The 17822-nt window shown below is 45.0% G+C and overlaps 1 protein-coding gene across 1 annotated transcript in view; it reads left to right on the top strand.

Annotated features, from left to right (window-relative positions):
* Positions 1–17822, top strand: part of LOC106587600 (FERM domain-containing protein 5) — a 125091-nt gene that overhangs the window by 85595 nt on the left and 21674 nt on the right. The window contains exons 2-4 of the mRNA XM_045708769.2: positions 11983–12087; positions 16818–16860; positions 17023–17101. Coding sequence (XP_045564725.1) covers positions 11983–12087; positions 16818–16860; positions 17023–17101 — 227 coding nt within the window. The remainder of the gene's footprint in view (positions 1–11982; positions 12088–16817; positions 16861–17022; positions 17102–17822) is intronic.

The following is a 17822-nucleotide window of genomic DNA, read 5'->3' on the forward strand; positions in this document are numbered from 1 at the left end:
AAGCAGTAGAATACTGTACCAAAACATGGTACCCCGCATTAACATAACATATCCACACTCCCCACAAATCTATATTGTACAATACAGCGTTTTCCTACATAGTTTTTGTTCCTCCACAGTAGCTCGTCTCTGTGCTTATTCCCATAGGGACATCAGAGACCGCTTTGCTTTGCATCGGATCAATACGCTTTAGCTTCAGTCCTATTATATATACAGTCATTGCCTTCAGCCCTGCTTCAGTCCTATAATATATACAGTTATTGTCTTCAGCCCTGCTTCAGTCCTCTAATATATACAGTCATTGTCTTCAGCCCTGCTTCAGTCCTCTAATATATACGGTCATTGTCTTCAGCCCTGCTTCAGTCCTCTAATATATACAGTCATTGTCTTCAGCCCTGCTTCAGTCCTCTAATATATACAGTCATTGTCTTCAGCCCTGCTTCAGTCCTATAATATATACAGTCATTGTCTTCAGCCCTGCTTCAGTCCTATAATATATACAGTCATTGCCTTCAGCCCTGCTTCAGTCCTATAATATATACAGTCATTGTCTTCAGCCCTGCTCCAGTCCTCTAATATATACAGTCATTGTCTTCAGCCCTGCTTCAGTCCTGTAATATATACAGTCATTGTCTTCAGCCCTGCTTCAGTCCTCTAATATATACAGTCATTGTCTTCAGCCGTGCTTCAGTCCTATAATATGTACAGTCATTCTCTTCAGCCCTGCTTCAGTCCTCTAATATATACAGTCATTGTCTTCAGCCCTGCTTCAGTCCTATAATATATACAGTCATTGTCTTCAGCCCTGCTTCAGTCCTCTAATATATACAGTCATTGTCTTCAGCCCTGCTTCAGTCCTGTAATATATACAGTCATTGCCTTCAGCCCTGCTTCAGTCCTCTAATATATACAGTCATTGTCTTCAGCCCTGCTTCAGTCCTCTAATATATACAGTCATTGTCTTCAGCCCTGCTTCAGTCCTATAATATATACAGTCATTGTCTTCAGCCCTGCTTCAGTACTGCTGTTTCTGTTCCAGGGGTACTGCTCTCAACTTTTTAAAGTTGAATTTATCTCATCAATATGCAAAGTATACATTCAGTACAAGTTGAGGTCAGCTGTATGTACGTGCAATGTGCAGTGGTGCTTATGTAGCCATAATACAGTATTTAAGCTGCTTAGTGACTGCTAAGTGCTAATGGTGGCAGGTAGCCTAGTGGTTAAGAGTGTAGTGCCAGTAACTGAAAGGTTGCTGGTTTGAATCCCCTAGGTGAAAAATATGTCAATTTGTCCTTGAACAAGGCACTTAACCCTAATTGCTCTGGATAAGAGTGTCTGCTAAATATGTAAAGTGTTGTTGTTCCTGGTGAGGGACAGAGATTGTTGAGTGCATCCAAAATGGCACCATATTCTCTGTATAGGCGTAGTGCACAATGAAGGAAATAGGGAGCCATTTGGGAGAAATCCTAGGATTAGTCTAATGAATGAAATTCTGTGTTTGGGTTCCAGTTAATTTCATTCCTAAATGTTCAGACCCGTTGTGATGAAGGGCTCTGTGTTTTGTTGTCTTTCAGTAAACACAGTTGCCATAAATAACATCACACACACTGTGATTAATTAGAGAGGCTGTCTGCCTCATTTTGGCTGTAGATAAGTTATGTAGCTTATATAGGAAGCATGTACTATATGCGTTGGTGCAGTGTCTCTGTATGTGCTTCTGTGGAGCTGTGTTTGTGTCTGCCTGCCACTCTCAGACCTGCAGGATGACTGTATTTTAAGGGAGTGCGAGTCAGCGCTTCGTGTCGTGGAGAATAGTCCTCAGTGTGTGTGGTATAGCTGTTGTGACGGTGACATACTGGACAGAGACAGTAGCCAGTGGATGTGAGATCCCATAGAGAGACTGGAAAAGGTCAGGCTTCTGTGGTGCTAACCAGCTTTAACATTCAGAACATTCTGTCTGCATACCAAATAGCACACTATTCCCTATATGGTTCTGGTCAAAAGTAGTGCACTATATAGCGAGTATGGCGCCATTTGTGATGCATCCTCAGCGCTAACACTGAGCCATACAGTCACCTAGGGCTTTGCCAGATGCCAGCCTCAGCTCTGCTGATGTGTTTTATGGTGGTAAACTGGGCCATTCTTATTACTGGGCCATTCATATTACTGGGCCTGGGTCATTCATATTACTGGGCCTGGGCCATTCATATTACTGGGCCTGGGTCATTCATATTACTGGACCTGGGTCATTCATATTACTGGGCCTGGGCCATTCATATTAATGGGCCTGGGCCATTCATATTACTGGGCCTGGGTCATTCATATTACTGGGCTTGGGCCATTCATATTACTGGGCCTGGGCCATTCATATTACTGGGCCTGGGTCATTCATATTACTGGGCCTGGGTCATTCATATTACTGGGCCTGGGACATTCATATTACTGGGCCTGGGCCATTCATATTACTGGACCTGGGCCATTCATATTACTGGGCCTGGGCCATTCATATTACTGGGCTTGGGCCATTCATATTACTGGGCCTGGGTCATTCATATTACTGGGCCTGGGTCATTCATATTACTGGGCCTGGGTCATTCATATTACTGGGCCTGGGTCATTCATATTACTGGGTCTGGGTCATTCATATTACTGGACCTGGGTCATTCATATTACTGGGCCTGGGTCATTCATATTACTGGGCCTGGGCCATTCATATTACTGGGCCTGGGCCATTCATATTACTGGGCCTGGGCCATTCATATTACTAGGCCTGGGTCATTCATATTACAGTAGAGTAGAGTGTGTGAGTTTTAGCTGCCACTAAACACAGCTGTCTCCATGCTGGGCCACATACTACTGCTGGGCTGTACTGTAGCGGGCTGCTGCGTTAGCATGTATTAATCAATGCCTGAGAAGTGCACAATTGTGAACCTTTACATGGTGTAGAATTTCAGTAATATTGGCTAGAAGGTACAGAGGGAGTAGAAAGGCATGAGCCCCCACCTGTGACTGTCCCAGCTGTCCTCACTAATCAACGCACCAGGGTCTAGAACAGGCCTGGGTAAAGGCCATCCCAGGGCCGTATGCGGCCCGCGACCTGATTCAATATGCCCACGGAATCATGCTCAGATCACGTAATTTGCTATAGTAAAGTTTTGAATAAGGTATTTGTTATTCAAATAAAAAGCCCAATGAATACCCGCCTTTGTGTTATGATTTAACTCTCACCGCTTGTGGGTCATTTATTTTGAAGGCACCTATAAATAACAATTGCATGAGGACAGACAGTGACAGGCAGGCTGACAGACACGTCATAGCTCGCTCGAAATTGTGCATAAATTATTTTTTCAAAGATAAAAAAAACACATTTAAAGTAGACAATGAATGTAGAGTGTTCCAGCAAGAGTGGACATTGAAATATTTATTTATTGAGGAATCAGGGAAAGCTGTGTGCTTAGTGTGCAAAGAAAGCATCACTGTCTTGAAAGACTACAACTTGTCCCGACACTTCCAGACGAAGCATGCAGAGAAATATAGGAATATGCATTCTGAGCAGAGGGCAAATGCATCGAAAGAGTTGCTTTCTCAGTTGCAAAAGCAGCAAGGACTTTTCACAAAACTGCATTCAGCAAATGACGGAATTGCGAGAGCTAGCTATGTACTGTCCCACAAAATTGCGAAACATAGCAAGCCATTCGCTGAGGGCGAATTCATGAAAGAATTTTTATTTGACTCTGCAGCAATACTTTGCCCCAACAAGAAAGAGTTGTTTGAAAATGTTTCCCTGTCAAGACGAACAGTGACACGGCGTGTTGAGAACATCGCAGAGAATATGGAACAACAGTTGAAAGACAAGGTAAAGGATTTCACCTATTTCTCCTTGGTCCTGGATGAGAACAGTGATGCACATGACACGGCGCAGTTGTTGATTTTCTTCAGAGGCATAACCCCAGACTTTGTAACTACAGAGGAGCTTCAGTACTGTCAATGAAGAGCACAACCACAGGGAAAGATTTATTGGAGGAGGTTAATAAGTGCGTGGCAAAGCTGGGACTGAGTTTTGAAAATATATCCAGTGTGACCACTGATGGGTGCCCAAACTTGACAGGAAAAAACATTGGTTTTTGAAAAGGATACAAGAACAAGTAGCTGAGCTGAAGCCAGATCAGAAAATGATTTTCCTACATTGCATTATTCATCAGGAGGTGCTCTGTAAATGTGTTCTGAAAATGAGCCATGTTGTGGATACAGTCACTAAAGTGGTAAACTTCATAAGAGCAAAATCTTTAAACCACAGGCAGTTTGTCTCACTGTTGGAAGAGACAGAGTCTGGTCATGCAGATCTCCCCTACCTCCCAAACATGAGATGAGTTTTTGCAAATGAAAGGAAAATATGTGGATTTCCCTCAACTGCAAGAAAAATAATGGTTGGCTGATTTTGCCTTCACCGTGGACATCATGGCCGTCATGAATGAACTGAATTCCAAACTACCTTGTAAAAGCCTTCAAGGGAAAATTACTCCTCCTGACCTGCCAAGTAGAAGCCAACAATCTCACCCACCTTCTGACACTACTATTATTATTTGACCCTGCTGGTCATCTATGAACATTTGAACATCTTGGCCATGTTCTGTTATAATCTCCACCCGGCACAGCCAGAAGAGGACTGGCCACCCCTCATAGCCTGGTTCCTCTCTAGGTTTCTTCCTAGGTTCTGGCCTTTCTATGGAGTTTTTCCTAGCCACCGTGCTTCTACACCTGCATTGCTTGCTGTTTGGGGTTTTAGGCTGGGTTTCTGCACAACACTTTGAGATATCAGCTGATGTAAGAAGCCTTTATAAATACATTTGATTTGATTTGATACTAGTCTGCTCCCTATCAGATGACCAGGGAGAGAAGTATGTGGATAATGCTCCCATTGACCTGCAACATGAGCTTATCCATCTTCAGTCTGATGCAGTGATTGGAGAACTATTCAAAACAATGTCACAGACAAGGTTCTATAGATCCCTTGATTAACAAAACTTTCCAAAGATTAGGAGTCATGCTCAGAAGATGTTTGTACTTTTTGGGTCAACCTATTTACAGTACTTTGCAAAAGAATTCATCCCCCTTGGCATTTTTCCGATTTTGTTGCATTACAACCTGTGATTTAAATAGATTTTTATTTGGATTTCATGTATTGGACATACACAAAATAGTCCAAATTGGTGAAGTGAAATGTAAAAAATGACTCGTTTCAAAAAATTCGCTAAAATAAAAAACTGAAAAGTGGTGCGTGTATACAGTTGAAGTCTGAAGTTTACATGCACCTTAGCCAAATACATTTAAACTCAGTTTTTCACAATTCCTGACATTTAATCCTAGTAAAAATTCCCTGTCTTAGGTCAGTTAGGATCACCACTTTATTTTAAGAATGTGAAATGTCAGAATAATAGTAGAGAGAATGATTTATTTCAGCTTGTGTTTCTTTCGTCACATTCCCAGTGGGTCAGAAGTTTACATACACTCAATTAGTATTTGGTAGCATTGCCTTTAAATTGTTTAACTTGGGTCAAACGATTTGGGTAGTGTTCCACAAGCTTCCCACAATAAGTTGGGTGGATTTTGGCCCATTCCTCCTGACAGAGCTGGTGTAACTGAGTCAGGTTTGTAGGCCTCCTTGCTCGCACACGCTTTTTCAGTTCTGCCCACAAATATGCTATAGGATTGGGGTCAGGGCTTTGTGATGGCCACTCCAATACCTTGACTTTGTTGTCCTTAAGCCATTTTGCCACAACTTTGGAAGTATGCTTGGGGTCATTGTCCATTTGGAAGACCCATTTGCGACCAAGCTTTAACTTCCTGACTGATGTCTTGAGATGTTGCTTCAATATATCCACATAATTTTCCTTTCCTCATGATGTCATCTATTTTGTGAAGTGCATCAGTCCCTCCTTCAGCAAATCACCCCCACAACATGATGCTGTCACCCCCATGCTTCACGGTTAGGATGGTGTTCTTCGGCTTGCAAGCATCCCCCTTTTTCCTCCAAACATAGTGATGGTCATTATGGCCAAACAGTTCTATTTTTGTTTCATCAGACCAGAAGACATTTCTCCAAAAAGTACAATCTTTGTCCCCATGTGCAGTTGCAAACCATAGTCTGGCATTTTTATGGCGGTTTTGGAGCAGTGGCTTCTTCCTTGCTGAGCGGCCTTTCAGGTTGTCGATATAGGACTCGTTTTACTGTGGATATAGATAATTTTGTACCTGTTTCCTCCAGCATATTCACAAGGTCCTTTGCTGTTGTTCTGGGATTGATTTGCACTTTTCACACCAAAGTACGTTCATCTCTAGGAGACAGAACGCGTCTCTTTCCTGAGCGGTATGACGGCTGCGTGGTCCCATGGGGTTTATACTTGCGTACTATTGTTTGTACAGATGAACGTGGTACCTTCAGGCGTTTGGAAATTGCTCCCAAGGATGAACCAGACTTGTGGAGGTCTACAATTGTTTTTCTGAGGTCTTGGCTGATTTCTTTAGATTTTCCCATGATGTCAAGCAAAGAGACACTGAGTTTGAAGGTAGGCCTTGAAATACATCCACAGGTACACCTTCAATTGACTCAAATTATGTAAATTAGCCTATCGGAAGCTTCTAAAGCCATGACATCATTTTCTAGAATTTTCCAAGCTGTTTAAAGGCACAGTCAACTGTATGTAAACTTCTGACCCACTGAAATTGTGATAGTGAGTTATAAGTGAAATAATCTGTCTGTAAACAATTGTTGGAAAAATGACTTGTGTCATGCACAAAGTAGATGTCCTAACTGACTTGCCAAAACTATAGTTTGTTAACAAGAAATTTGTGGAGTGGTTGAAAAAAATGAGTTTTAATGACTGGCACTACACTCTTAACCACATGACTGTATGTATTCACCCCCGTTGCAATGAAGCCCCTAAAAAAGTTCTGGTTCAACCAATTACCTTCAGAAGTCACATAATTAGTTAAATAAAGTCATTCTGTCTGCATTCTAAGTGTCACATGATCTGTCACATGATCTCAGTATATATACACCTCTGAAAGGCCCTAGAGTCTGCAACACCACTAAGCAAGGGGTACCACTAAGCAAGAGGTACCACCAAGACCAAGGAGCTCTCCAAACAGGTCAGGGACAAAGTTGTGGAGAAGTACAGATCTGGGTTGGGTTATAAAAAAATATCCGAAACTTTGAACATCCCATTGAGCACCATTAAATCCATTATTAAAAAATTGAAAGAAAATGGCACCAAAACAAACCTGCCAAGAGAGGGCCGCCCACCAACTCTCACGGACCAGGCAAGGAGGGCATTAATCAGAGAGGCAACAAAGATAACCCTGAAGGAGCTGCAAAGCTCCACAGCGTAGATTGGAGTATCTGTCCATAGGACCATTTTTAGTCATACACTCCACAGAGCTGGGCTTTACGGAAGAGTGGCCAGAAAAAAGCCATGGCTTAAAGAACAAAATAAGAAAACATGTTTGGTGTTCGCCAAAAGGCATGTCATGTGGGAGACTCCCCAAACATATGGAAGAAGGTACTCTGGTCAGATGAGACTAAAATTGAGCTTTTTGGCCATCAAGGAAAACACTATGTCTGGCGCAAATCCAACACCTCTCATCACCCCTAGAACACCATCCCAACAGTGAAGCATGGTGGTGGCAACATTATGCTGTGGGGATGTTTTTCATCGGCAGGGACTAGGAAACTGGTCAGAATTGAAAGAATGATGGATGGTGCTAAATACAGGGAGATTCTTGAGTCTTCCAGCGATTTGAGACTGGGACGGAAGTTCACCATCCAGCAGGACAATGACCCTAAGCATACTGCTAAAGCAACACTCGAGTGGTTTAAGGGGAAACATTTAAATGTCTTGGAATGACCTAGTCAAAGCCCAGACCTCAATCCAATTGAGAATCTGTGGTATGACTTAAAGATTGCTGTAAACCAGCGGAATCCAACCAACTTGAAGGAGCTGGAGCAGTTTTGCCTTGAAGAATGGGCAAAATTCCCAGTGGCTATATGTGCCAAGCTTATAGAGACATACCCCAAGAGACTTGCAGCTGTAATTGCTGCAAAAGGTGGCTCTACAAAGTATTAACTTGGGGGGGTGAATAGTTTTCATTTTGCATATTCAAAGTGGTAGGCATGTTGTGTAAATCAAATGATACAAACCCCCCAAAAATCTATTTTAATTCCAGGTTGTACGACAACAAAATAGGAAAATTGCCAAGGGGGTGAATACTTTCACAAGCCACTGTATGTGAACAGACATTTTCAGTGATGAAATATAACAAGGCAAGGTGCAGATCATCTCTTACTGACTCTCACCTCTCAGCAATCCTTCGCATAGCGATGTCAGAAACTGTACCTTTCCCTCCATGTAGTTCATTGCATGTATAATAATGAAAATACCTACCAAAAGGAGAACATGGATGTGGTTTATTTCTGTGCATGTTAAAACAGTTAAATAAGTAGTATATCTGGATGTGGTTTACAGTAGATGTATCTGTCAACACAGTCATACACATGATGTATAATCCTGTAATATGATTCTGGCCTGCGATGGCAAAAATATAGCCCTCCATGGAAAATAATTGCCCAGGCCTGGCATAGACTGACTGACTGCAGCATCAGACTGGCTGGGGCTGAGGTAGATACTGATTACATCATCAGACAGGCTGGGGCTGAGGTGGATACTGATTACATCATCAGACAGGCTGGGCTGAGGTGGATACTGATTACATCATCAGACAGGCTGGGCTGAGGTGGATACTGATTACATCATCAGACAGGCTGGGGCTGAGGTGGATACTGATTACATCATCAGACAGGCTGGGGCTGAGGTGGATACTGATTACATCATCAGACAGGCTGGGGCTGAGGTGGATACTGATTACATCATCAGACAGGCTGGGGCTGAGGTAGATACTGATTACATCAACAGACAGGCTGGGGCTGAGGTGGATACTGATTACATCAACAGACAGGCTGGGGCTGAGGTGGATACTGATTACATCATCAGACAGGCTGGGCTGAGGTGGATACTGATTACATCATCAGACAGGCTGGACTGAGGTGGATACTGACTGCATCATCAGACAGGCTGGGCTGAGGTGGATACTGACTGCATCATCAGACAGGCTGGGCTGAGGTGGATACTGATTACATCAACAGACAGGCTGGGGCTGAGGTGGATACTGATTACATCATCAGACAGGCTGGGCTGAGGTGGATACTGATTACATCATCAGACAGGCTGGGCTGAGGTGGATACTGACTGCATCATCAGACAGGCTGGGCTGAGGTGGATACTGACTGCATCATCAGACAGGCTGGGCTGAGGTGGATACTGATTACATCATCAGACAGGCTGGGCTGAGGTGGATACTGATTACATCATCAGACAGGCTGGGCTGAGGTGGATACTGACTGCAGCATCAGACAGGCTGGGGCTGAGGTGGATACTGATGACATCATCAGACAGGCTGGGGCTGAGGTGGATACTGATGACATCATCAGACAGGCTGGGCTGAGGTGGATACTGATTGCATCATCAGACAGGCTGGGGCTGAGGTGGATACTGATTACATTATCAGACAGGCTGGGCTGAGGTGGATACTGACTGCAGCATCAGACAGGCTGGGGCTGAGGTGGATACTGATGACATCATCAGACAGGATGGGGCTGAGGTGGATACTGATGACATCATCAGACAGGCTGGGCTGAGGTGGATACTGATTGCATCATCAGACAGGCTGGGGCTGAGGTGGATACTGATTGCATCATCAGACAGGCTGTGCTGAGGTGGATACTGATTACATCATCAGACAGGCTGGGGCTGAGGTGGATACTGATTACATCATCAGACAGGCTGGGGCTGAGGTGGATACTGACAACATCAACAGACAGGCTGGGCTGAGGTGGATACTGATTACATCATCAGACAGGCTGGGCTGAGGTGGATACTGATTACATCATCAGACAGGCTGGGGCTGAGGTGGATACTGAATACATCATCAGACAGGCTGGGGCTGAGGTGGATACTGATTACATCATCAGACAGGCTGTGGCTGAGGTGGATACTGAGTACATCATCAGACAGGCTGGGCTGAGGTGGATACTGATTACATCATCAGACAGGCTGGGGCTGAGGTGGATACTGAATACATCATCAGACAGGCTGGGGCTGAGGTGGATACTGATTACATCATCAGACAGGCTGGGGCTGAGGTGGATACTGATTACATCATCAGACAGGCTGGGCTGAGGTGGATACTGACTGCAGCATCAGACAGGCTGGGGCTGAGGTGGATACTGATGACATCATCAGACAGGCTGGGGCTGAGGTGGATACTGATGACATCATCAGACAGGCTGGGCTGAGGTGGATACTGATTGCATCATCAGACAGGCTGAGGCTGAGGTGGATACTGATTGCATCATCAGACAGGCTGTGCTGAGGTGGATACTGATTACATCATCAGACAGGCTGGGGCTGAGGTGGATACTGATTACATCATCAGACAGGCTGGGGCTGAGGTGGATACTGACAACATCAACAGACAGGCTGGGCTGAGGTGGATACTGATTACATCATCAGACAGGCTGGGCTGAGGTGGATACTGATTACATCATCAGACAGGCTGGGGCTGAGGTGGATACTGAATACATCATCAGACAGGCTGGGGCTGAGGTGGATACTGATGACATCATCAGACAGGCTGGGGCTGAGGTGGATACTGATAACATCATCAGACAGGCTGGGCTGAGGTGGATACTGATTACATCATCAGACAGGCTGGGGCTGAGGTGGATACTGAATACATCATCAGACAGGCTGGGGCTGAGGTGGATACTGATTACATCATCAGACAGGCTGGGGCTGAGGTGGATACTGAGTACATCATCAGACAGGCTGGGCTGAGGTGGATACTGATTACATCATCAGACAGGCTGGGGCTGAGGTGGATACTGAATACATCATCAGGCAGGCTGGGGCTGAGGTGGATACTGATTACATCATCAGACAGGCTGGGGCTGAGGCGGATACTGATTACATCATCAGACAGGCTGGACTGAGGTGGATACTGAATACATCATCAGACTGGCTGAGGTGGATACTGAATACATCATCAGACTGGCTGAGGTGGATACTGAGTACATCATCAGACAGGCTGGGCTGAGGTGGATACTGATTACATCATCAGACAGGCTGGGGCTGAGCCAAGTCACCCAGTGACCACCTATGCCTGAGCAGGCAGCAAGCGGCAGAGCATATTCCATTTCTCGCTCTCTGAAAAGTCTCCAGTAGCGGGACCATTCCATTTGTCATGCGCTGCACTGCACTACAGGTTCCATTCCATTTCTCATGCACTGCACTGCACAGCAGGGCCTATTCCATTTCCCAGTCACAGCACTCCACTGAAGGGCCAATTGAATTTCTCACTCTACATTTCCTTCTCATCACTGTCTGCACCAGGTGTACATTGCTCCACTTCCACTCCATTTTCCACCTTGTCTACCTCTCCGTACTGCTTCTCTCCATCATGTCTTTTCCTCTGCAGTAGAGATTTCAGCGAGACATCACAGATGGCTGTTTCTGCATATTAATATTTGATTCTCCTCAGATATGTCCCCAGGGTTGGTGAAATATTAACCATGTTCTGGTGTTATTGAAATCTCGTTTCTTTTGAGCCCAAAATCTTTGTACATGGTGTCTGTTCATGTCTTCACCCCTCTCCTCCTTAGCTCTTTGTCAGTCACTGTCTGTGTCGTTGCCTGGCTACCAACCACTGTCACCCCTACATTACTAACTAGTGTTGTTTTTCACGGTTGTACAGCGAGATGCATTACCTGGTTTCTCCTCTACCTGGTTGTCACCTCTGTCACCCCTACATTGGTGACAGTAGTTGTCTCTCCTCAGAGTTATTCATGTAGTGTTTTCTTATGTGTTACAGCGCGATGCAAAGGGACAGTACCTGTTTGATCTCATCTGTCACCACCTGAACCTGCTGGAGAAGGACTACTTTGGCATCAGATATGTGGACCCAGACAAACAGAGGGTGGGTTGTGCCAACCGACAGGGAGGAGGGGTAACTCCCTCTCTCTCTGTTTATGTCTGTCTCTCTCTTTCTTTCTTTCTGACTGTTTCTCTCGTAACTACCTCTCCCTTGCTGCCACTTTCACACTCTCTCCCTTCCTCCCTCTCCGCCCCTCTCTTTCTTTCTTTCTTTCTTTCTTTCTTTCTTTCTTTCTTTCTTTCTTTCTTTCTTTCTTTCTTTCTTTCTTTCTTTCTTTCTTTCTTTCTTTCTCTCTCTTTCTCTCTCTCACTCTCTTTCCCATGACATCACACATATACCACTGAGCTGGCTATTTCTACAGTTTCTCCCTCTCTTCTCTCTCCTCCTTTCATGTGTGCCTGCAGCAGAGCCCAACCCCATACTCTACTGCGTCACAGCCTGAGGTTATTACTGTGTGTTAACTCTCTTGTCTGCACAGCCTGATACACACCCGCACACACACAGATCCTATTCCCAGAGGAACAATGGTTCCGTGCCGATCAGAATCAGTTCCTGTTCTGTCTCTATCTCAACACTTTCAGAGATGCTAGTGTTGTTGTTGTTGTTGTGAGGAAAAAACATTTGGTGGGATGGAGGGGGATTGACAGATTGATGGAGGAAAGTGGTGCACATCCTTCTGCCCATAAAGTAACCAGAAGAAGACAGCCATCTGCTGTCAGACAGACAGATTGGACAGGATCTCTGATTGGAGCTGTTGGGTGTTTCTTACTGTGAGTATTGAATTGGATCTTACTTGGAAACATATTCCCTCACCCTGATCTGTGGGAAATGCTTTTGTCAGGTGTACTTTATGTGTAAGAAAGCATCATTCTACCTTGACAGACTAATTAGTTACAGTACACATATAATGATATCAGTCTAACATTATCTAACATTAGGCAAGTCAGTTAAGAACAAATTGTTATTTACAATGACGGCATATCCCGGCCAAACCAGGACGACGCTGGGCCAATTGTGCGCCGCCCTATGGGACTCCCAATCACGGCCGGATATGATACAGGCTAGTTCATATGCCTTGTGACCGTGATATATAGGCCTAAGGCCGAGACAATAAGAAGACACAGTGGCAGAATAAATTCAACCACACCTTTGTTTCATCACAAAACCTGAGAGCAACATCTGTCCTGTGAAGTCCACAAAGCATATTGCATGTAACAAACAGTTACATGACCTACAGAATGGTCAAGTCAGTTAATGTTTCCCACATTTTCGGACTACTAAACAACTATTGATTTAGAACCAGGGAGAGTAACCGCAAGTCGCAGAGAAAACAGGAGCTGCCTCCAGTATTCCAGCACCATTTCACCTTCAACATTTCACCCTCATCAAATCACCTATGCCTAGTTTAATACAGAGACAACTAAAATATACCAAATACAATTTAGTCTAATCAATGTACGCTAAATATGATGTGGCTGTTCTGATTTCTCTGTGTGTGTGTGCATCCGTGCAAGTAGAAAAAACATGTTGACTCACCCTACTTGTAGAGAAATGCCAATTCCATCCTACTCTCTTTCATGTTGATGAAACGGTCTATGACTCTGTCATACAGTAAATGCTTTTAGTTTTTGTTGTCCTAGGCCACCTGGCTAAAATGCTTGCTCACTAGCCTAACTTCCTTTCATGGGCAATGTTAGCTAGTTAACATTAACCTTCTACATCTAGCTACATATTGAACTTCCATCCTCTCAGGTCAGGGCACCATATATGAATTTATGGTTGGATCAGAATCTCCATCATTGGCCAGTACAGAGAATTATGTAAAACCACAACTCCAAATCCCTTTCTCCATCTATGGATAATTTAGGAAATGTCCCATTTTAGCTAGCTAGCCACCGGAGGACAACAACATGAGATGCAACAATTCAAGTTGTTTCTGTCTATGACGTGTTGCTCTCGTGACGTGATTGGAGTGAAGCCAAATCCAAACTGGCTTCCCTTGACACATTTTTTTGGTGCACCAGGATCATTCACAGTTGAGCTCACTCAGTTTATTTCAACACTGATTGGCTATTATTTTATACTTTTTTATGAATGGAGGCCAAATGCTTGCTGGCTTCCCTTGCATTGAACGCTACATGCGGCAACAATGTCATACTCTTTTTGACCAGACAGCATCAAATAGATGGCCTGCACATATAGAGACAGAGGGGCGCTATTTCGCTCACTCGGATGCTTTCTCCGGTGAGATACATTCAGCCTTGCAAATTAATGGAAAATTATGAAACACAGAGACGAATAGTCCATTTAATATATACATATATATATATATTACTGCTCAAAAAAATAAAGGGAACACTTAAACAACACATCCTAGATCTGAATGAAAGAAATAATCTTATTAAATACTTTTTTCTTTACATAGTTGAATGTGCTGACAACAAAATCACACAAAAATAATCAATGGAAATCCAATTTATCAACCCATGGAGGTCTGGATTTGGAGTCACACTCAAAATTAAAGTGGAAAACCACACTACAGGCTGATCCAACTTTGATGTAATGTCCTTAAAACAAGTCAAAATGAGGCTCAGTAGTGTGTGTGGCCTCCACGTGCCTGTATGACCTCCCTACAATGCCTGGGCATGCTCCTGATGAGGTGACGGATGGTCTCCTGAGGGATCTCCTCCCAGACCTGGACTAAAGCATCCGCCAACTCCTGGACAATCTGTGGTGCAACGTGGCGTTGGTGGATGGAGCGAGACATGATGGCCCAGATGTGCTCAATTGGATTCAGGTCTGGGGAACAGGCGGGCCAGTCCATAGCATCAATGCCTTCCTCTTGCAGGAACTGCTGACACACTCCAGCCAAATGAGGTCTAGCATTGTCTTGCATTAGGAGGAACCCAGGGCCAACCGCACCAGCATATGGTCTCACAAGGGGTCTGAGGATCTCATCTCGGTACCTAATGGCAGTCAGGCTACCTCTGGCGAGCACATGGAGGGCTGTGCGGCCTTCCAAAGAAATGCCCCCCCACACCATGACTGACCCACCGCCAAATCGGTCATGCTGGAGGATGTTGCAGGCAGCAGAACGTTCTCCACGGCGTCTCCAGACTCTGTCACGTCTGTCACGTGCTCAGTGTGAACCTGCTTTCATCTGTGAAGAGCACAGGGCGCCAGTGGCGAATTTGCCAATCTTGGTGTTCTCTGGCAAATGCCAAACGTCCTGCACGGTGTTGGGCTGTAAGCACAACCCCCACCTGTGGACGTCGGGCCCTCATACCACCCTCATGGAGTCTGTTTCTGACCGTTTGAGCAGACACATGCACATTTGTGGCCTGCTGGAGGTCATTTTGCAGGGCTCTGGCAGTGCTCCTCCTGCTCCTCCTTGCACAAAGGCGGAGGTAGCGGTCCTGCTGCTGGGTTGTTGCCCTCCTACGGCCTCCTCCATGTCTCCTGATGTACTGGCCTGTCTCCTGGTAGCGCCTCCATGCTCTGGACACTACGCTGACAGACACAGCAAACCTTCTTGCCACAGCTCGCATTGATGTGCCATCCTGGATGAGCTGCACTACCTGAGCCACTTGTGTGGGTTGTAGACTCCGTCTCATGCTACCACTAGAGTGAAAGCACCGCCAGCATTCAAAAGTGACCAAAACATCAGCCAGGAAGCATAGGAACTGAGAAGTGGTCTGTGGTCCCCACCTGCAGAACCACTCCTTTATTGGGAGTGTCTTGCTAATTGGCTATAATTTCCACCTGTTGTCTATTCCATTTGCACAACAGCATGTGAAATTTATTGTCAATCAGTGTTGCTTCCTAAGTGGACAGTTTGATTTCACAGGAGTGTGATTGACTTGGAGTTACATTGTGTTGTTTAAGTGTTCCCTTTATTTTTTTGAGCAGTGTATATTTATCAATATTTTGGGGAAGCCTGGCTTCTCTTGGCATCCATGAATACACGCCACTGGTGCCTTCCTCAGTCAGAGTCAGAGTACTTAACCCAGTCTATATTCACTGTCAGTCTCTTCTATACACCTTACAGATTGGCAGGTAGTTAGAGCAGTGTTTCAGGGTTTGATAGAAGGACTGTAGTGAGGGTAAATGAGGCTTTGACAGACACAACTCTGTCACAGTCTATCAGTGAAGCACTCAACCAAGCCCCCCTCTCCAGAGCAGAACCTCGAGGCCAGGGGAGAGACAGGTGAAGTCTGGGAGATATGAAGAACATCAACAAACTAGGCCAGTATCACCGGTGTAGTGTCATACCCTCCCCACTCATTTAATGTATTCCATTTTTCATTCAACCTTTATTCATACAGATTAATTGAGATAACATCTGTTCAACTCACCAGAGATGTTTTTTTCTCCTCCAAATGGTTATGAGCTGACAGACAACAAGCGTTTCTCTGAGTGTCCTTCCTCTAAAGCACTTTCCTTTCTTTCATCTCTATAAGAGTCACTGGGTAAGGGGGGGGGGGGGCGTGATGAGGAGAGAGAGAGGGAGGAGGATGAGTAGAAAGAGAGAGAGAGAGAGGGAGAATGTAAACATCAGCGAGGTAGAGAGAACACAGCATTAGGATGCTCAGTGGAGTTCTGTTCTAGAATGCCCTCCAGCTGTAGACAACAAGTCAGAATGCACAACTACTGAGAAATCAGACCACGTAGTCTGTCACTAATGTCTAGAGTAGAGGCAGAGGGATACCAGTCAGGTATTTAGCGCCTAGAAAACACCGTTTTTGACTGATTTGTTTTTGTTTGTCTTTCAGCACTGGTTGGGTTTTACAAAATGTATTGCCAAACAAATGAAATGTAAGTACATGAATGCATGACCATGTATGACTATTGAATTATGCATGATGATATGCAGTTGCGAATTTGATTGGGTGATTGAGTCGTTTGCAGTTACTACTAGTTAGGTCACAGCAACTACTATAAAAAGCCTCTGTTCTAACATGTGACCTCTCCCCCCAGCCCAGCCTCCATTCACCATGTGTTTACGTGTAAAGTTTTACCCTCCCGACCCGGCTGCCCTGAAAGAGGAAATCACAAGGTAAGAGACTAGAGACAGAGTCTGACAGGCAGAATGGAGTGGGCTTATAATAGAGGAGACTAGGGTGCCAGCCATGCACTGCTGTCAACCCAACCGGGAGGGAGGGAGGGAGGGAGGGAGGGAGGGAGGGAGGGAGGGAGGGAGGGAGGGAGGGAGGGAGGGAGGGAGGGAGGGAGGGATAGGTGGTAGGAAAAGAGAGTGTGGATTTTGCCTACAGTGGGTGCAATGGATTCTGAAGAATTGGTTTGGTCCAAATGGTCCAAATGACGTTGGATTCTTCCAACAGTGGGCATTCACTCTCTTTCATCTGATTGAAACTTCTCATGTTGATGCTGAATTTTACACACATCTAGAATATCAGTGGTAGACTACAGGCATGAATGAGTGAGCACAAGCTGATTTTAGGGGTATCAAAAGCCTATAGTGAATCCGTTTGTAGGAGGATTTAGACCAGATAACTCTTTCTTTAAGTTGCAATGTCAGGTCACCCTGCCTGCACAATGTGGTACTCTATCTCTGACAATCACACTACGGTGTAGAGGAGGAGGAAGGAGGAGGAAAGAGGGAGGAGGAAGGAGGGAGGAGGAACGGCTGCCTTCCTCACACCTCACCTAGTTAGTCTGTGTCCAAATGGCATCCTATTCCCTATGTCGTGCACTAAGACCAGAGCCTGGTCAAAAGTAGTGCACTATATAGAGAATAGGGTGCCATTTTGGATGCA

This window comes from Salmo salar, chromosome 26, assembly GCF_965601325.2.
Source record: "Salmo salar chromosome 26, fSalSal1, whole genome shotgun sequence".
Lineage (NCBI taxonomy): Eukaryota > Metazoa > Chordata > Actinopteri > Salmoniformes > Salmonidae > Salmo > Salmo salar.